The following is a 21,896-nucleotide window of genomic DNA, read 5'->3' as shown; positions in this document are numbered from 1 at the left end:
ATCTTCAAGTCCAGTGCTGCTGACGTAGAGGTGATCAGAGGTAGCCTGGGAACTATGAAAACTTATCTTGATTACATAGTGAGTTTGAAGCTAGCCTGGATGAGACTCCGGGATAGTGTTTCTACATCGCATTTTGAAGGAGAGCAAGGTGCTTAGGTTTTCTGAACTGTTGTCTGCTGTGATGCTCCTGGGCTCTGTCCTGAACAGTTTGTCTTAGGAGCAGACACAGATAATTTCAGACACAAATTTTGTTTGAAAAATCATTGGAAACTGATGGGGAAACTATCAACCAATCACATCTAGTTAAGGTGTGGCTACCTGGAGCCCAGGTAGAAAAACCGGAAGATCCAAGTGTGCACGCTCTGTGCAGTACCCGCTGGACTGATTGGATTTTGGACCTCCCACTCTTCTAGCATGAGTTTCCCCTTTTCAACTATTAAACTATAATTGTTATTCTTGAGCTGGTCTGGTTATTTATCGTACCAACCTAATTCACAACAGGAAACTTTCATTTTCTCTCAAGTTAGAGCTTGACTATTATTGATTTTTCTTGATCTCCTTCATTTTTTTCTCTCTCCCTCCCTCCCTCTCTCTCTCTCTCTCCCCCCCCACCCCGACCCCAATGACCAGAATGATAGGACATAAGCCTTGACTCAGACAGTCCCAACAGGCTGGGATCTGGCACCCAGTACACCAACTAAAGAGGTGAGCAATGGTGAGAAGCAGAGGGGGAAGGTTTAGTCAGTGCTTGTTGGGGAGTGGATCCCTGCAGTCACCCAGTGACCTAAGTACATCTTCACAGTATAGATATGAGCTCCAGCACAACTCTGTGAAGACCTGGAATAGGGTTGAGAGGCACACACAATTAAAGTTCTGGTCAGAGTGCATTCCTGAAGATCATTGTCTCATCGCTGGTCCTGAAAGGTGGACACATGAGAAGTCATTGCTTGAGGGACAAGGAGATGTTCCATCATGCTTCAGGGCGCAACCTCAGATAGTGGGTAAGTGCCTTTGTCCAGCTCTACTGCTCCTCAAATCCAAGGTGACCATATGCTAGGACAATGACTAGAGATTTTGAGTCCTTTGGGGGGATCTGGAACAAGACACTGTGAAAATGTCCACAATTTTTGTGTCTCGAGATTTAAAGGAGAATGACACAGGATCATTGTCACTAGTAGGTATTTCTTATGTGATTATCATGCCTACATACAGCAACAGCGCTTCACCCAACATTGAGAGGACAGATGGAAATGAAGGCAGAGACACCAGGCTTTCACCTGTTTTTAGGTAACTTTGTTGGACCCTAGAGTCCAATTACCGAGGAGAAGTCACCCCAAGAATATACTCTCACACCACAGTTGATGTAATAGCAAGAAGATTTTAATTCTGTTGCAGCAGGGTCACTCAGCATTCAATGCCAAGGACCCTGAATACCTGTCACAAGCTGTTTTTAAAGCAAAAAGCCATAGAAACAAGGGGGGAATTCAGGGGTTGTTTTCCAACTATTAGGATTGGCTTATTCGGGGGGAGGGCTTCTAATAACAAGTGGTCTGAGCCAGGGCTGGAGAGCTGTTGCCAGATGGGGGTCATTCTAACCCCTTTCCAGGGACAGAGTCAAAACATCTGTGGACATCTGTGGGTTATCTTGTCCCAATTCCAGGAATGGAGCTCTATTTGGAGAACATCCACAAGGACATAGGGAGATGGAAAGTTTCCAACATTTCAGTCTGTGCATGTATAGTTGTTAGATTCCCAGGGAGAGGGGGAAGCACTAAGGCATTAAGGCTGAGAGGGCTTAAAAATGGCCTCAGAATTGTCTTAAAGTTCTACAACCTGTAGGTCCAAGTGAGGAGTCCATGTTTTTTTCTTTTTTAGAAGAATTAGTCTCTGTGTATTGCTAGTATGTGTGTACATCATGTGTGTTCATATGTAGAAGCACACACCTGCCTTTGTATCTACTGCTTGACCATCACGATCTATTTCCCCCTTAGCTGACAAAGAAAAATAGCTGGTGTCCCTCCTCAGTGCAGCAAACTTTCCAGCTCAACATTCATTTCTTGATTTCTGTTTATCCAGATGCCATGGACCCAAGAGACACAGAAATAAATAAGAAATAGTTCTGTCCTGTGAGTTTATAAGTTATGTATGGTTTGCATATGAACACATATTCACAATGTGGTCTGCCAACTACAACAAAAGTTAGGAATACACTACAGACCAGGCACAGAGAAAGTACTGTCCCACAGAGAGATGGTGGGGAAGACTTGGCCATAAAGGGTCTCATTTAGCACAGTGTCTGAAGGAAGCTCTGGCAGCTGTATCTGCTTTTGAGACGGCCAGTGCACACAGGCAGAGATGCAAGGATGAGTGGTGTGATTGCTTAGAAGGGACGAATTCAGGCTGCTTACTCTGCTTTCATTAAGCTGTTTCCTGAAAGGTACTGTTTTATCAGGTCTGTGTGTGGCTAATAGTTTTCGTGATGCTGTAGAAGAACATGGCAGAGGGACCAGTTGAGGCTCTTTCTGTTGCAGTATTTTGGATAAGGGGCATTAGGAGCTATGTTAAAGTAATGGCTGTTTGTATGAGGAATGGACACTTCACTGAGGAACAGCACAGAAGGGACCTGGAAACTGATGAAATTCAGGTTAGTGGAAAGGAGGGAGTGTCTTTTATCTAGGACATGAATGAACCTGAAGCTATTGTCTTAGCATTGAGTATAGATGAGTCATGAATTTAGGTGTGGGAGTAACTTCTGTACCTGGTTACACACTGACCTTGGAGATTCGTAGGGGTCCATTAGACATGGCTAGTGGCCTCAAAGGTAAGGTGAAGTGGGCATCTCTCCCTGGTTCCCTAGTCCAAGCTTTCTTCCCTTGAAGGCCCCCATTCAAGGCAAGTGTCTCCTTGAAATTCATTCTGTCATGCCTTAGTGATAAAACTAGTATTGCACAGTTTAACAGGCCATTTGGTGCCAGATTTATTTGTATGAGAAACTCAGCAGATTTACAGTAATTCTACAGAATTACTGTCTTGGGAAACAGAATGTTCTTCAGTAGTTGAACCTTATTTTAAAAGGAAAACTGAAAACTAAAATCTACAACTAAACAGGCACTCATTAGTTTCTATAATTCCTTTATTCAAAGTTCTTGCTATTTTTAGGGATATTTATTAATACTTTGATCTAATACTAACTCCTCTTAGCCTGGTAAATCCTTTAAAACACAAACCACTGTATGCTTGCTTCTTTTGATATTATCAGGAAGAGCAGAAGCTCTTGCCAGTATCCTGGTGCCCACAGATCACCCGTGATACTTGATATCTGTTCCCATGTCCACCTACCACATGATCATTTCATTTCTTGGGGAAAAACTGTCACGGGATACCTTTATTTGATGCATCATAGAACAGACACACTCTCATGTTTGCTAAGGCTGGAAAACCAATGGAGTTTTCTCATATCATTCGTGTTTAATTACCTGTGTCTTGTAGGTGCACCTCTACAATCTCTGCACTTGCTGTGTCCTGTGTCGTCTGTCTTCACATTGCCCCTGCAAAAAAGGGAAATGGATCAAAATTGAGACACTAAACTTGACTCAGAGACCTACTGCAAATTGGCATTGAGTCAGAGAGAGCCCAGATTCCAGTGTTTTTTTTTTTTTTTTTTTTTTTTTTGTCTTCCCAACTCTATTTCTATCTACTTGTTTTAAGTTTCTCTGCTCCCCCCTTTTTGGTTATTTTTAACGTAGAAGAATGACAAAAAGTCTTTAAATCTCAACTCGGGAACTCTGACAGCATGAAATGTATTGCTAATTGAAACCTTCTTCAGGGGGCTCTCGTGAAAGATCCTCGCTCTACTGGATGCTGGCGTGCTATTTTATACTCACATCTCAGCTTATACTCAAGCATCCTTCTTCATAATCTTTTCTGCCACTTTTCTTTTCCCGTTCTCTTCTTCACAAAAATCTCAAGGGACTTGGAGATTGAGAACATAAACGGGAAGGTTTTACTCTTTTCTTTGGCTTTGCTTTTAAAGCGTTCCTTTAGTCCTAGATGATCCCAAAGCTGTGTTTAAGAAGCAGGCAGACATTGTGTGTTAAAGGATGGATCAAGATGGTCATTCCATTGACTCTGTAACCCCAAATTATATGTTTGGGGTGCATGTACTGAATAAAATGGGGACTATTCACCAGGAAAACACAACAATTCACTCTTAATTTGTTTTTATCTCAAAAATTTATTTGGCTATGTTTATTTTTAACCTAACATAGACTCACAGAAGTTGAACGTGTTAATGGGATAGACTGTGGGTCTTCATGTCATTCACCCCTGCTCTTTTGTAGGCAAATTGAGATAAGATGGGGTCCTAAGGAGCTACTTAGATGTGCAGAAGATCTCATGGTAGATAAAGCGAGGAAAGAGAATCCCTCAGTTGTGAGCTTTTTTTCTGAAATAATTGTATGTATTCTTTACAGAAAATGTCATGAACTGTAACAAAGGCAAAGGGATTTGTAGGTCAACAACAAGGACTGAGAAGTCCATGGAGGATGGGATAGGAATCTCTCTCTCTCTCTCTCTCTCTCTCTCTCTCTCTCTCTCTCTCTCTCTCTCTCTCTCTCTGTGTGTGTGTGTGTGTGTGTGTTGTGTGTGTGTTTCTTTCATTAGACTAAGGTAGTGGTTCAGCTGACCATTCTCACAAAGAACCATCTCTGCTAATGCCAGATTTGGGAGATATTGTATTGAGAGAAGAGATACTAAAGGGTTCTACTATGCCCTAAAGTTGAATTGGCGTCAGCTCTCTGAGATATGAGCAAGCTGGTTTTGGAAAACAGCTGAGATAGCTGGAGGCGGAAAGAGAAGTAAAGGCTGGGAATGGAGAACAGGCCACTTTCTCACTGAGTAAATAGAGTCTCACATGGATTTTTATTTGTAAAACCAAAGTTATTATCTAATCTTTTTTTATCCACACTTAAAACCAATCACACCAGTTACCTGGCAAGTCAGGACCTTTGTGTGTCCTTCATTGCCAGTATCAAAATTCTTCATATTGATAATAATACTAACAATAATGCCTCCTAGTAGTAGTGCTAATAACTGTAGACTAATTATGTATAGAGTTTACGAGTTTTCCAAGGGCTGCAAATTTACCCAAAACCACCCAGATAAATAAATGAGCCGCTCAATTCAAATTCAGGACAGAATGACTCTGTGTTCCCCTGTGGGTGCTTGTTGTGGCTATCTGCCTGGCTTTCCCCATCTTAGATCAATAGTCTGCCACAAACGAAAATGAATTGACACAGACCACCCATGAACCTTCAATATGCTTTGTCATCTAACTGTGGGTGAAATATTTGGGGGAAAGTGACTGAGTTCATGAGTTCTGGTCTCAACTCTCCCTAGGAACCCTTACGTGAGTCTTTTTGATCATGCAGCTGTGGCTTCAGTTTTGGTTAGGAATCCCTGCAGGAGGGCTTGGTACATGGTCCCTGGATGCCCAGGTATGTGTGTACCTATATAAGACAAACCCAATAAAGTCATAGACACAGGTGAAAAGGTGACAATGAAGGGACCCGCAGAGTCATTAAAGTTAAGCAGGTGTTGTGATGCTCTTTTATGTCAGTTTATCAAAAGAAAAATTGCTGTTAACAGCTAGAGTCAATGAAAGGCAAGAGCACAGCCCTACTTGAAGGGATATAGGCAGGCACTGCTGTTCTTCAGGTCAGTTTGCTCTCCCCCACCAAAGGTCTAAACACTTATGTAAGCAGTCCTGTTTTTAGAAATGTACTTTCTAGAACTATTGATATACATAGTTTTTAATCATCTTATTGTAGTTTTGTTTAAAATAATAAATAGAGCTGGAAAAATGGCTTAGCAGTTAAAAGTCTTTGCTACTTTTACAGAGGACCCCAATTCAGTTCCTAGTGTTCATGTTGGGTGGCTCACAGTTGCTTGTTACTCCAGCTCCAGAGTCTCTGAAGCCCTCTTCTGGCCTCTGTGGGTACATGCACTTTTGTGTGTGTACACACACACACATACACACACACACATCATCATCATCTTTAAAAAATTCAAATATCAATTTCTAAGATTCTTAAGCAATTTATATTCAGATATATCCAAACTTTTGACATTGTCATCTACAAAATTTACACTTAAAAACCTTAAAAATCAAGCTACCAAAATGAAATAGTAAAATGATGATGATGATGATGATGAATCTCACAATATTTTAAATAAGTGTATGGGTTTATATTGGACCACATCCATAGCTGCCCTCAGCTGCAGATTGGATGTGTCTAAATTAGTCTAGCCTGGTGCATGAGACCATGGACTGGCTGCCTGAACTCACATCACCTATCAACCTCACTAGCTCTGCGCCCTTTGAAGATGTTATTGATAGGACCAATTTTCCCATCTGTACAGGCATATAAGCAAGGACCAATTTTCCCATCTGTACAGGCATATAAGCAAGGACCAATTTTCCCATCTGTACAGGCATATAAGCAACACTTCCTTGCAGGGCTCTTGTGGGTGTAAGTGAGTTAGTTAATGCACAAGACACATGGACAGACACAGGGTAGCATAACAGAAGTTCTTTGGGCTCCATTACCTAGAGTTTCACTCTTAGTGGCTTCTGTAAACTGCGGCTAACTACAGCAACAAACTATTAAGTAGAAAATTCCAGAAATAAGCAACTCATAAGTTTAAAACATTCGTTCTAGTGTGTTGTTATAATTTTCCTGTGATATTGCTAGCTGTCGTTAGTCTTTCTACGTGTCTGATTTGTGAATAGCATTGTCGCAGCTGTAAATAAGGAAGAACTCCTGCTTTTTTCTTACCCCGTTAATCCCCCACCAGCGAGTTTTCCGCCACTACAGTGATAGCCTGATGCAGGCTCCTTTGAAAGCATAGAAAACTAGACTTTCCTTTCAGTTTGGGAAGAGTCAAGATTAGGCAACCCCAGAGGTGCATCTTCAGAGGGTGCGAGGGATGTTGGTGCCTGCAGCTGACGCTCAGAGAGGACAAGAGGGGTTCTAGACCTTCTGAGAGCACAACCCCTCAACCAAATAGCTCCCATAAGACCCCACCTCTTAAAGGTCCACAGCACCCCAATTGATCACTATGGGTGGGGGGGGGGGTAAACCATCAAGGGCAATGCGTGGCAGGAATGTTAAACAGTTAACAGCATCTAAGTGGCCTACGGGAGGCACACATGATTCTGCCATAAAATGCTGTGGGGATAGAGGGCTATTTTGGAGCAGTGTGTGTGTGGTGAAATTCCATTTAGTAAAATAAAAATAAAATCATATTTAAAAGTTCCCAAATGTGTGCACAAAAGCAGCCACAGCAATGAAAACAGGAAGCTACTTATATAATTAGAAAGACAAGCAGAGTAGAAAATAAAGGAAAAGAGGAAAGACTATATTTTATTATTCATATCTCTAGGCTACTTGGGTTTTGTTTTCCATAAGGCTGGGTCCCTCTTGCCGTGAGGAAGTCACTATAATTCACCTTCCTGGCCAGTACATCATGAGCATGTTACATAACCCGTGATGGGTTAATCTAATCACAGTTCTGGCACTGGCCGGCATAGTTTGAAAGTGAATGTATTCAGAATTCGGTTAAGTTAGAGTTACTAGTGCATAAAGCAGCAAATCAGTAAAATCTCTACCATTTGGGGACGTGACTTGTTTTGAAACTCAAAATTCTTTGGCTAAGTTAAAAGACCTTGTTATGAAAATAACAGATTTTCACTTGCTTTCTAATTTTATAACTCTTGGCAATGCAACCTGTGTTTTGCTGTGGAATGTTAGAAAAGGAAATGAGTGCAGACACTGAGGGAGGGTTTCGTTTTTGTTTTTATTTTCAAAGTAAATTCACATTTAATGCTGTCTAGGTATCGTGGTGCTTTGAAATGTGGGGTGCCACCGAGAAAGAGATTTCTGGGAGTGTGGGTGTGGAAAGGGGCTTCCCTGGAGTTGTGAACTTCAGCACCAAGGCACAGATAGACTGAAATAGATTGTGAACTCCGCCACAGGGGATGTCTTCAGCAGGCTTCCTGGGACCCTTGAGAGCCCATGTTGCGGAAGACAGACAGCAACGCCCGTGCATGGACGCCACCTGGTGGGCGCTCATGGTAACTTCCGAGTGGGCTGACTTGGTTGCAGCTTGTGTTTTCAGAGGGCGAGTTAATGGAAGACTTTACATTGGTAGCCACACATCTGCAGGCTCCTAACATAATGGGTGAGGTGTTGTTAAACGGTTTTATGTTGTCACTAAAGGAGACTGCCATCGGGAGTCTAACAGGGCCACTTTGTCTTTTTTAAATTTCTTTTCTTTTCTTTCTTTCTTCCTTTCTTTTTTTTTCTTGAAAAACAAAGAAAGTTTCTGCAAGAGGAGCTTTTAAAAAGTCTTTTTCTTGTCTTTTTGAAGGAACTTAAGCCGTACTAAAAAGTGCAGAGACTGCTGTAACCACGCCTTTAATGCACCCGGAGTTGACAAGTGATAGCATTTTTATTACTTCTCTTTTAACTACAAGGAACAAAATGTTCTTTCAAAAATATTTATTTTAAAAAACTAAATTTTTAATTAACAAATGATAATTACACACAATTATGGAGTACTTCATGATACTCTGATACCGGTTTATACTTTCAAATGAGGAAATAAAAAGGAGGACTAGAATAAATCCATTATCAGAGTCAGGCCTGGGGGTTCACCCATGGAATCCCAGCTAATCTTTTCTTCAGGGCTGGGACAAAAGGATGACTTGAAGCCAGGAGTTTAAGACCAACCTAGGCAGCATGGGAAGGCTCCTCACCTCTAAACAGAAAAACAAGTCAATTAATTACTTAAGTAACATTCCCATACTCATTTTATGTGTATTGAATAATAAAATATACTCTTTCCTCGTGTTTGAAATCTATATTATTATTAACTATCAAGGACAAACTGTGCAACAGGTTGTACGTAGGCTTGTTCCTCCTAACTGCACCTGTATATCCTTTGCCTTTGACTTTCCTATTACCTGCGACCTTCCCATCCCCCCACTCTCCGGGAAGTGACGCTGAGCTTTACTTCTGAGTTTGACTTCTTTGGAGTCCACACATGAGTGAGGCCATGCAGCATTTGCCTCTCTGTGCCTGGCCTACTTCCGTTAGCCTGTTCTCAGGGTTCATCCACACTGTCCTCAATGGCAGAGTTTTCTGGACATGCATGTGGGGTGTGTGTGTGTGTGTGTGTGTGTGTGTGTGTGTGTGTATGTGTGTGTGTATGTGTGTGTATGTGTGTGTGTGTGTCTATGTGTGTGTGTGTGTGTGTCTATGTGTGTGTGTATGTGTGTGTGTATGTGTATGTGTGTATGTGTGTGTATGTGTGTGTGTATGTGTGTGTGTATGTGTATGTGTGTGTGTATATGTGTGTGTGTATGTGTGTGTATGTGTATGTGTGTGTGTATGTGTGTGTATGTGTGTGTGTATGTGTGTGTATGTGTGTGTGTATGTGTGTGTATGTGTGTATGTGTGTGTATGTGTGTGTATGTGTGTGTGTATGTGTGTGTATGTGTGTGTATGTGTGTGTGTATGTGTGTGTATGTGTGTGTGTATGTGTGTGTATGTGTGTGTGTATGTGTGTGTATGTGTGTGTGTGTGTGTGTGTGTGTATGTGTGTGTATGTGTGTGTGTATGTGTGTGTGTATGTGTGTGTGTATGTGTGTGTGTATGTGTGTGTATGTGTGTGTGTATGTGTGTGTATTGTGTGTGTATGTGTGTGTGTATGTGTGCGTGTGTGTATGTGTGTGTGTGTGTGTGTTGTGCTAGAACCCAGACCCTTACATACGATAGGTGCATGCACTGCCCATTTCCTTACTAAGCTACTGCCCAGGTGCTTTTTTTCTTTTTCTTCTTCTTTTGTTTTGTTTTTTTTTTCAAGACAGGGTTTCTCTGTAGCTTTGGAGCCTGTCCTGGAACTAGTTCTTGTAGGCCATCCTGGCCTCGAACTCACAGTGATCTGCCTGCCTCTGCCTCCCAAGTGCTGGGATTAAAGACGTGTGCCACCACTGCATGGCCCCAAAGTCCATTTTTATATTTTGAAGTTCAACTTGATACATTTCACCAAAAATCTTGTATATACTAGGTATTATTTTGGTAACCTAGGATATGTCAGGGAACAAAATAGATGGAGAGACTGCTATTCATAAAGCTTTCACTTTCACAAGGGACATAAACAATATTTTAGCCTAACGTGTAGACCTGAGAAATCTATTGCGCTACAAGAAAAGCATGCAGTGGAGAAAAGGAAAGGTTGGAGTACGTAAAGGAGAAGCAGAATAATGTAACACTCGGGCAATTTCTAAGACAAAATGGATTGATCAAGATAAGCCTCTTTGACGAGGAGAGATTTGAGCTAAGACTTGAAAGAGATACAGGAGTTAGCTGAGAGATTTTCACGAAGAAAGGCGTCCAGGCTAGATGGACGGCTTCCGCATCTCTGCTCTGCTCTGATGGACGGCTTCCGCATCTCTGCTCTGCTCTGATGGACGGTTTCCGCATCTCTGCTCTTCTCTGCTCTGCTCTGATGGAGGTGAAGGAGGCTGTTTCGGAGAAAACAAATCAAAGAGTAGAAGCGGATGGGGTGGAAGCCTGCAGGCTGCTCCCTGGAAACTGGGTCATGCCATCGTGGTGAGACTTGGGGCGCTCCTTAAAGCTTTAGCTTTTACCCACAAGAAAGCCACCCCAGGATCAAACTGACCAAAGCCGGAGCCAACTGGATGCTGTGCTAAGAGCCCATCATAAGGGAATGAAAGGAAGAAACCAGGAGTATATGGTAGTCACCTGAAAAAGAGGCCACAGTGGGCTTGTCTGTGTAACAGGATAAAGAGGTGAAGCGACCCAGGTTCTAGGTGTGTCCTGAAAGTAAAGCTGGTTCTGGTAGATTTAGAACATCGGGTAAAGGAGTGTTTTCCAAATTATTATTATTGAGGTGAAACTCACATAACTTAAAAATTACATAATTTTAAAGCATATGACCCAGGAGAATCAATACTTCAACAAGAAACCACAGTTTCACCTTGATTTACTTGATATTTGATTTGTATTGCTGTCACACAGACCTAGGATAAACCCATTTAAGGGAAAGAAAGGTTTGCGTTGCCCATCAATTCAGAAGTCCAGCCTGGTGCAAGTCCTAAGAGAGCAGAAAGCAGCCCTCCAAGAGACAGCAGTCAGCACAGGTGGGGGAAAGGATGCTAATGCGCAAATCCACGAGTGCCTCCCGGTATATACAGCACAAAACACTGCGGTACTTAAAACCAGGTTCTTCCGCGATGGGCTGGGGAGCTGGCTCAGTGGGTAGGCGGGCTTGCCACACAAGCGTGAGAACCTAAGTTTGAATCCCCAGCACCCATAAAAAGCCAGGTGAGGGCATTGCCTGTAATCCTGGCACTGTGAGGATGGAGATGGGGGAATCCTGAGGCCTTGCTGGCCTCTAGCTTAGGTCCAGGCTAAGGTCTGAAATGGAAAATGATTGAGCAGGACACCACATCCTCCTCTGGCCTCTGCGTGTGTGTGGGCGCGTGTACTGATCCACACACATGTGTATGCCACAATTCCCTTCCTGTGACCGGTGTCTTAGAGAATCCACTACAGCATACCCGACTGCAAAGTCCCAGCATGCAATGCGCTTTCTTCGCCTGTTGGGTGAAAGAATGGAGATCTCACTGTCGGGTTGCGGTCAAGGAGACATGGTGAAAGTTTATCTTTCATAGGGTGTGCTTTGTTCTCGTGAGGCTCCTGTCTTTGAGAAGCGAGTACCTGTCACATACTGGCACTGAACAGGACACGCAAAGTCCCTGATTTGTTTTTAGAGCTTAAATTTAAAGGGTGGCAATTCATGAGAATGAGGCTAGGCCTTGAATGAAGAAACTTATTGGGACGATTTTGAATTATGTCCACAAATAGAGCTGAAAATCTTATTCAGGGGTGAGCACTTTATGAGTAACCACACCCCCTTTTGGACCCACCACATTTGAGAGATGTGTTTGTATGTGTGTGTGTCTGTATTGTGTGTATGTGTGCCTGTGTTGCTGTGTGTGTGTGATGAGTGTATGTGTGAGTGTGTGTATGTATACAATTTGTTGTGAATAGATATGATGTGTGTGTGTTCCATGACATATGTGTAGCGGTCAGAGAACAGCTTGTAGGTGGGATCCAGGGATGAAACTCAGGTAAGGCTTGATGACAAATGCCTTTACTCACTGAGCCCCTGCAACAGCCCTAAGGTCCTCACCTTTAAATGTTGGAAACTAATTCCACCATGTCGGCAGCAGAGCAGAAGCCAAACAGAGCACGCATCCTGCAGGTGGCCAGTTTTGTCGGCCATCACTAGGCAAATGCTGTCACAAGCATCACAACACCTTAGACTGTGATCCCGTGTGCAGGTCTCCCTGCTGCCCTATCATGCTATGGAGAGGGCTCTGTCTTCTCAGACCTTACCCCTTCTTAAAGTGCCCCAGAACCCATTCTTGTGCCTGAGGGAACACCCTGAAGAGATGTTGGCGCTCCGGAAGTGTGCTCTCTAGGGCAGCCACTATGGGGGGGGGGGGGGTGAGTTCTCGAGATTCATCCCACATGACTGAAAAGACTAAGTTTTAAACTGTATTAACCACAATTAGTTCAACTTAAATTTTAATGTCCACATGCAACCATGAGCAATCAAGCCTTGCCTGTGAGTCTCTCACCCCTGCAGAGACCCAGCCAGGAGTTACCAACTTGTTGAATCAAACCAAGGTGATGAAACAGTAAGGAGAAATAGAGAAAGTCCACCCTGACACTGGTGAGGCCATGGCAAAATTTCTTGTCTAAATACATGCAATTTGTACATCTAGTCAACCCAGCCTTAAATCAACCATGTCCAGCCCTGTCGCTTGCTTATGAAGCATTCCTTCTGAGAAGCCTGGTGGGCCAGGTGCAAATTTAGAATGCCTAGACTTCCAGAGTTCTTCCTCCAAATATGGTGGTGTGGGGGTATTTGGCCTCTGACCTCACCCAGGGACCTGGGTGCAGCCTGGAAAGAGTGATCTTAACCAAGCTGGACAGCACAGACGCCATCTTCAGCATCCCCTGCGTCTCCCACTGTGTGATTCTTCTTCCTCGTGGGTGTTGTAGCTTTGATATGTGAGTGCGCACAAACTGCCACATGATAGGAACTCGTATATTGGTCTGAGGTCTAAACTCCCTGTGGGGACAAGCACTGTGGTCTGATTGATGCCTTTTGGGGTTCTGTGTAAACACCCACTTCACTGCCTACAAATTGAGGGATAATCTTTTTGTCCCCTAAATGGACTTGTGTTGAATTCTTCAGAGGCAAATTAGAAGCCAGCCTGGCTCTGAATGTGCTGAAGAGCTGGAGCAAGGGACAGTACCAATGTGACTTTGGCCAAAGGTTAATAAGCAGAGTTCACTTCATTAAACTGCTTACTCACCATTACCGAATGTCCTCGAAGGCTGTCCTGGGAGACTTTACGTGCTCAGATTAATCATTTATGCCTAAAGAATTAGGGAGTGGAAAATAAATTACAGACAGCTTTTAATTCATGTTAAAAAAGAAATCAGTCCAATGAGTTCCGTCCGATTGCAGTCATTGGTTTCTTTCAAATGATCCTTACATTCTGGTTTTAAAGTAGAAAGAAATGGGATAAAAGAAGTAGTTACACCATTTGCACACATGCATGTGTCAGTTGGAGGACAGCTGCTGAAGCTTTATATGTCTTGTTTTGTCTGAGATAAGGCCTCACAGAGTCCAGGCTAGCTTCGAACTCACTGTGTAGCCAAGGCTGGCCTTGAACTCTATTACTCCTACCTCTCAAGTGCTGGATTACAAGCGTGTGGAATCACACCTAGCTCTGGAGTGGGTTTTGAACAACAGATGCATCTTTCTTCTTGTTGTTTAGCTGTAGGCATGCAGGCCAGGGTTGCCACACTAGTAGTAAAAATCATTGTTACTGATGTGCTACCCTTACTCATTATAGGGCCCTCTTGTGGTGGAATGGACCAGGCACACAGCATATCTGACAAGAAGGAGACAATTCTGGGTGCAGAGACCACTGGGATGGGATGGTCTGCAGAGACCATCTATGTGTGATTCACATTTTCCCCTGAACAAGGCCTGAATCCCCCAAAGCACTGTGATACACGACTGCAACTGCCTTGCCATGGTCACCCAGCAGCTACATTGCCTCCTTAACATCTTTGCTATTCTGGTTAGGTTGCACACTATCTTGCTTAATTTTTGTATCTCAGAAATGATAAATTAGTGAATTACAGTGTAAATATTTTCCTCAAATGTTGAAAAATTTTCCCCAACTACTGTACTACTCTACTCTTTTCATACATGGGTTGGATGCCTGACAACTCTGTAACTTTATGATGTTTTAAGGAAATCAAATCAATCAATCTTTCTTTCTCTTCTTCTTCTTCTTCTTCTTCTTCTTCTTCTTCTTCTTCTTCTTCTTCTTCTTCTTCTTCTTCTTCTTCTTCTCTCCCTCCTCCTCCTCCTCCTCCTCATTATTATTATTATTATTATCATCATCATCCTTTTCTCCTCCTTCTCCTCCCTCTTCTCCCATCTCTACCCTGTTTTGCCTCTGCCAACATCTATTAGGTCCATTGAAAGAGAAACTTTTGAAACAAAACTAAGAACTTAAGAGCACCCCTCCATGCTCCATGATTCTTAGATGCAAGTGACTTGACTTTCCATTTGAAGGCGCCACCTTGCCTATGTGATAGACTGTGTAGTCACTGGTCCACAAAGGCTCTTCAGCCTGGTTGCTTGGGGTTTTGTGTTGATGGAGCTGGGAGGAAATGCATGAGTCTGAACTTAAAAATGCCACAGAAAGGCACAGGGGCAAGTCAGGATCATGGGATTGGCATTGAAACTGGACACAAGAGAGCGGGGAAAGAGAAACAGTCCAGGTTCTCTCTATACTTGTCTGGGGAGCAGGGCAAATGGATGTTAGCATGCTGCTTGTGAGTCACTGAAAGTCTTCCTATATTCATGTCCTCGCAGGAGAGCCCCGGATTGAGTGGGTGTCACCACAACTGTAGAAGGGTCCAATATTGTGACTATTTGTTAGCATATGCAGTACATTTTCCATCAGTTTAAGACCAGCCAGGACTCTAAACTGTTACTCCATGGAGAGCGGTAATAATCTTCTTGTTAGACTTCTCAAATACATCTTAAATACCTTTTAAAGGTGCAATAAAGATTTCATTGAAAAGATAAAACTTGACTATAAGAAAACACTAAATGAAGTAGGTACTACTAATACACATTTTGCCTTTGTTCAGATGCCAAGTGCCATCAATTAGGTGACTTACCAGCAATGGGAGTTTGTGGCTCACACTGTTGTAAGCTGAGAGGAAGGACTGTCCTGGCTGCTTAGGCTTCTAGTGAGGGAAGATGGTTTCTACTTCTGAGACAGCACCTTCTTACCACCTAAGAACTGTGTGTACTCATGGAAATAGGGGCAAACAGATTCCCTTATATCTTTGATAAGGGCACATCATATGACCTCATCACCTTTCAAATGTCCTATCTCCTTCTCAAAAAATACCATCAAAATGGAGGATCAGGTTTCGGCTGTGAATGCTAAGGAGAAAGGCAGGAGTCAGACCACAGTCTCTAGGTTTCCTACTCTGCCCATCTGAGACAATTCGTTATTCCAAGTGGATGTCCCATCTGTTAAGATTCGTGGAAGGCTGTGGTTCCGGCCCTGCAAGGAAAACAGTGGCCTATTGGCCATTCACATTTATTTTAATGAAAATGTGCAAACTTCTGTGTTATAGAAAATTCCACATTTTCCTTCAACTTCTATCTGAAAAAATTTAAATTTTTCTTCCTGTTGATGTCTGGTGCTCGGAAATCCAATGTGATTCACTGACTCAATGTGGTCTAACCAAATCAAGTGACGTCTAACAATTTCAGAGGACACAAGTGTTCTTTTTTTTTTTTAATCAGTAGAATCCTATTTCCTTCAAAAGGCAAATGATTATGTGGAAATCTCTTTCCATCATCTCTTACTGAAAAAAGGCCTTTTTCTTAGAAAAAACAGCATCAATACACTGTATGAACTTTTCATAGCCATGCAGATCGAGCACTGATCCTAAATCTACTCGGGCTTGTGCGGGACTCTGACAAGGCTATAGGGACAGCACATATTTCAGTTTGACATTTGGTTCCTGGAGAGGAGGAAGGGGAGATTTCAGAGATAGTGGAGACTGAGCAAGGATGTCTATGGGGACAGCTGAGAGCGCACTGCATGCAAAGCCAGGTAGCAAGGCTGAGCACAATGTTCTAAAAGTGATGTGAAGAGTTCTTTGCAACTAAGTATAAGAAGATACCTGTTGGGCTGTAGTAGGAGAAGAAGCATCCAGAGTGCCTGTGCGTGGGATATCAAACAGCACGGAGAATAATCTTGGTGTTGTGCTAGTTGCCAGGAAGGATTAAACTTGAGAATTTTAATCAGAGTTCGGGGTGCAGGATCGAGTGCTTGCTGAGCGCACGAGGCCCCTCCAGCACAACAAAAACAACGTGTAATTAAATGCAGGATGGAAGATTGCCTGTCCATAATGGCAGGAGAGTTTGTCATGGTCAACGCCACCAGAGGCATCTTCCAGAAGATGCTTCCTCCAATTGTTCCTGCCCTTAGAATTACCACTAGAAGGACCTTATTGCACAATGCTAGCACGTCTGACTCCAGAATAACCCCTAGAAGAAAAGATGACATTTTCTTAATGGTGTGTTGGGGGCTTCCATTATTTGCAAGAACAAGAGTTGGTGGAAAAGGGCAGATAAGGAAGAATTAGGGTTATGCACCCATGTGTCCTCAAAAAGGAGATTAAGTAACAGCCCAAAGTAGGTGATGTGGATCATCCCCTGCTTGGGAACAAGCATCTGACTTTCTAGAACTTCAGAGTGACTCTTCGCAGGTATTGTAAGTACCCAGGATGTATCTAAAATAGAAGCAGCAAGCTACGTCTTGTCCAGATACCATCTTGCTGGGAACCATATTTGCTTCTCTGTTCTGAGTGACCCTGCCCATGAGCAGCAGAATATGAATGGTTCCAGAGTGCTGAGTCAGCTACTTCTAGATGCCATCCAGGCTGAAACATGCCACAGACTCATCTACAATCTCAGGTTTTTTAGCCACTGGCATGCATTTCGGTCCTTGGCTTAATTAGTTCCGAGACAATAGCCTAACTGTGCCAGATCTTATCCCTGGTCTTCCTAGCTCTAGCTAGAAGTGTGTCTATTATTTCTGTACATCTGTGTGGGAAGGGCGTGGTGTCTTTTTGGGTCTAGGCAGCCTCACCCATGCATGTGGAAGTCTGGCTTTGACATAGGAATATCTTCCTCAACCATTTCTCCGCCCTAGATTTTTTGCAGCACAATCTCTCACTGAACTTAAGAGTTCGCCTTTTTGGCTAGATTGGCTGAACAGTCAGCCTCAAGGGCAGCTCCACCTGTTTCTGTTTCTCAGTTCTGGGGTTACAGGTGCATGTACTGTGCCTAACTTTTCATAATGGTGCTGGATTTGAACTCAGGAGCTTATGGCTTGCACAGAAAGTACCTTGTCCACTGAGCAATCTCCCCAGACCCCAAACATTAACTCTTTGATGAGAGGAAAAACAACCATGAAAGGAATTCAGTGTGGACCTAGAATTCTCATCTAATAAACAGTCACAGTGACATGGGTTCCGTGCTGGGGGTGGTGAGTATAGGTAGCCGCCCTGTTAGAACTTACAAGAGGGAACGGAAGGCAGGCAGATGGCTTGACTGTCAGCACAGCTTTTGACTTACATGGAGCACTACTCAGAAACCGAACTTAGGAGGGCATGCTGTCACTGTTGAGTGTTAGTGCAGGGATCCAAGCCTTCTGAGAAGATGCACTTAAGCAATGAAACAGTCAACATAGGAAAAGAAAAGTGCCCGTTAGCTCCCCATGATACCAAAGCACAGGGTAAGTAAATGCATTTTCAAAAAGAAAGCCCTGAATTTGAAGTTCACGTTTATTCTGAAAGATATGCAGTCTCCGTGGAGAACTTTTCTTTCCACCTGTCCAGATATGACAGCCTCCCGGAATAAATTAGTCTGGCTTTTTTTTTTTTGCATAAATCCCAGCGGCTGTAACTACAGAGCGCACAGCAGCCCAGTTCCTTGTCTAGGTAGGATTCCCCTTTTCCCTGATTGGGAAGCAGTTGTTTTTGTTCAGGTTGGTGGCATGTGGCCATCTACACATTGAGTGCCTGCATCTCCCCGGTCAGTGTGAACCGGTGCTGTAATTCCACTCCAGGAAGCTGCACGGCTGTTCTCATTTGAAGAGGAAAAGCCAGGGAAATGTGATTGAGCGTGGCAGTCCTCCGTGTTTGCTAAAATGCTAAATGAGGGGCCAGTGGCTCTCAGACCATATTCCATGGGAAATGCTGAGAGCGCAAGCCACAGCCCTTTCCCTTCGTGCTTGGGCTGGCTGATTGCCAGAGCATCCAGGCCAGCAATTGAGGGATTGAAATATAACCGGTGGCGATACATTTGCACCACATGAGACCTGCCCTGCCTCGGAAGGCTCCAGTGGCCGTGGGAAGCAGCAGACCAGCACCAGCTGGGGCAGCTAGACTCTGTAAGGCGGGAGGATCTCATCGCAATGGTAAGGCTCTTGGGAGTTTTTTAGACCTCCTTTGCAAGCTGGGGTTGGATGATTAGCAGCTGGTGGTGACCATGGCTAATTGGTAGCCTGATAGGGGACAGTCGCTTGAGCTTTGGGACATAGTCAGGTCTCATGGGGGGAAAGGACACCTTTCACACCAGAGCCTGATTTTTCTTAAATGACACCTTTCATGCCAGGGATAAAGGGTAGCTGTGCCTTGCAATTAATAATAATTAATACGGAGCACTTGCTGGCTTCTATCTGGGAGGGAAACTTCCGTGTGACCTGGAATTACAGCCCTGCCTAATACTGTGTCTGAGTATACCTTCCCCTCTGAAGTAGCTTTAATTTCCATGTGACTCTTCAAAGTAGAGTGGGTTGTCATCGCAATGTTTTCGTGAGGTCGCCGACCCTCTGTACTGAGCCAGCTTTCCTTCCTGCCTCCTGAGTTGTCAGTGTTCTGTGAGCCTCACGCTCTCCTGCAGACACTCCACAGAACTGGAGAAAACTTCTAAGTGTTTTGCTTTTGTTAAACTGTTGTATGCAGGTGACAGCAACAGGAGCCTCGAGGTCAAGGCAAGCTCTGTGGAACTTTGAAGGAGTTAGTTCAATTCACTCCACACGTTGTCAGAGCAAAGCGCACCTTACCATAAACACGGGGTCTTATAATTCGCAGGGGGAGGTGGCAAGATGCTATTTCATAGTCTCTGCTGTCTTTGCAGCTCTTCCAAGGGCTTTCCTAGTCGTCCTTGACATGGGGGGTGGGGGTGGAGACAACATGGAAGAAGAATTGGTATTGACAGTGAAGCCTTTAAGTGTTTTCTTTAAAGCATTAAGGGGTGAAGGATGTTGGTAATAGCAAGATTACATAACATTTAAAAGAAAACAAAAACTATAATTGCATAGAAGGGCTGCTTGAAATATACTTCTCTAACTGCACAGCTGATGTGTGGGAAATAATTACTGTTTATAATCCAGATGAATGAAGGGACTGCTGGAGGAGTGTGGCTTCTAGATGCATGTCGTCTGTCTTGTCAACTATTCAGAAAAGAGGACACTGAAGAGCAGACTTCCAGAGATACCTCACTTCCCTTGCTATCCCCCGGATCGGTCCCTAGGTCACTCCTAAGTATACAGATCCAAAAAAATAAACGATGACAAGGGACTCTCCGTAGACATCGGCAGCCATTCACCCTTGAACACATTCTAGCAGCTTTCTCTGGCCTCTTGAGAATAACACGTCTCTTCCGTTTCTCCCCAGCCATCAGGGTAGGAAAACAAAGCAAAACAAAACAAAACAAAACAAAACTAAAAACACGTAACCAGCATTCCCAGTCTGAAGATGAAATGGGACTCCTGGTGCTTTGATGTGTGCTGCTTGATTTTTGAAGCAGAGTGACTTTCCTGTCTTCTTTCCCCTGAGAACATTCCTTTGGGGATTACCAGGGGCCAGGCTGAATGCAGAGAGTGTTCTGCCAACACACTGGGCATAGACACAGACATAAACACAAGGTCAGTCTTGTACAGTTCAGACGGAAGATGAGGAGGTCGTCAGGGGCTGAGACTGAGGAACTGCGGTAGTAAACTTGCTGAACGAAGGAATGCAGGTCCCTAGTGACGCCAGACTTAACCTTAGAAGTTGGGAGGAAGGTGTAATATGGAGTCTAGCTTCAAGATGATTGCATCTAGCTGTCCTCCGGGCAAGTCAATTAATTGCTATTGAGAAGTTTGGAAAGAATCCCTTAGTTATACCCAGTTGAAAGGGGCTTTTTATTTATAGGGAAGACATCCTAAGCAGTAATCCCTGTTCTCAGCTGAAAACTATGAGTTGGGGGTGAGGTAGTCTGTGATTGGAAGGGAAAATTAGTTCATCATGAAGTCCTTTTTATGAGGGAAGGAAACCAATCAGGCTTCTCATTACACAAACCTGCCTGCGTTTCTTACTTCCCAGAGAGAAGACACGGCTTGGAATACTCTCCTTGACCTCGTTACAACGGGGAGGTTGTCCGGGCTTGCTGTGTGCTATAGCAAAAACCAGTCCTTCCAGGACTCTGGCCTCTCATTCCTTTTTAAAATTTGTTTTATTTAGAAAGGTAAAGGACATGTGGATAATTAAGTCCATCCTGCATGGTTGCAAACAATTTAGAGTTATTGCAAAGCAAAGGAAAATCGTGCTCTCAAACAGTAGTTGACAAACATGAATTTAATAAATTTTATCTTCGTCTTTTAAGTATTTATTTTAGAGTTATTTATTTTTTCATCAATGGAGGGCATGGTGAAGGTCATTTTTTATGGACACACGGCTAGCTGTTCTTTTATTTTACATTCTGCATGTGTGTTCATATGGACTTGTTCACGTGTGTGTATGTGTGAGGAGACCCGAGGCTGATAACGTTTGGCCCTATTAATCTCTCTTCACCTTTTTGTTGCTGTTGAAACAGAGTCTCTTACTGAATCCAGAGCTCACTGATTGGCTAGACCGGCTGGCCAGTGAGCTCCACTTGGTCTCTCCTGCCTCGGCACTAAGTCCAAATGCGCATACTTGGCATTCACATGGGTCTGTCTGCACGCCTGTACAGGCTGTCACTTTGTTAACTGAGCCACCTCCTCATGTTGAACCCCCTCCTCGTCACACAGTCTTGCAAGCCTATAGGAGGAGAGCCAGGCAGGCCTAGACAAGCCCTTGGCAGTAAGTTACTGGACCTTTTATTTATTTATTTATTTATTTATTTATTTATTTATTTTTGTTTTGCTTTTTGCGAGACAGGGTTTCTCTGTGGTTTTGGAGCCTCTCCTGGAACTAGCTCTTGTAGACCAGGCTGGTCTCGAACTCACAGAGATCCGCCTGCCTCTGCCTCCCAAGTGCTGGGATTAAAGGCGTGCGCCACCACCGCCCGGCTACTGGACCTTTTAGGATGCAGCTGCAAAACTGGGTCCAGCCTCTTTGACATCTCTCCTTTGTTCCCAATGTCACCTGCTTGAGTTTCCTGTCATTTGTGTCTTGCATTTGTCTGGTTTGGTTCATATAATAAAATAGGTAAAACAAGCTAACCTTGTAAAGAAAGGATTTTTATTTAGCTCCCAATCTGGAGGTTCAACAACCCAATATGGCATCAGCTCATGTCTGGCGTGGTCTTCACGGTGAACGAAACCATATTGACGGCAGGGATTGTGAGAGTTCGAGGCCATGTCGCCCGGC

At 43.6% G+C, this 21,896-nt stretch overlaps 1 protein-coding gene across 4 annotated transcripts in view; it reads left to right on the top strand.

Moving 5' to 3' along the window:
- Positions 1-21,896, top strand: part of Pld5 (phospholipase D family member 5) — a 297,093-nt gene that overhangs the window by 40,864 nt on the left and 234,333 nt on the right. For 2 of the 4 annotated variants that reach the window (XM_075989222.1, XM_075989223.1), the window contains exon 1: positions 18,577-18,697. The exons of the other annotated variants lie outside the window; for them this stretch is intronic. In XM_075989222.1, coding sequence (XP_075845337.1) covers positions 18,695-18,697 — 3 coding nt within the window. In that variant the 5' untranslated portion in view covers positions 18,577-18,694. Of the gene's footprint in view, positions 1-18,576; positions 18,698-21,896 lie in introns of those variants that run through there. 4 annotated transcript variants of the gene reach the window in all.

This window comes from Microtus pennsylvanicus, chromosome 10 (assembly GCF_037038515.1).
Source record: "Microtus pennsylvanicus isolate mMicPen1 chromosome 10, mMicPen1.hap1, whole genome shotgun sequence".
NCBI classification, from domain to species: Eukaryota; Metazoa; Chordata; class Mammalia; order Rodentia; family Cricetidae; genus Microtus; species Microtus pennsylvanicus.
This window is presented reverse-complemented; position numbering and strand designations above follow the sequence as displayed.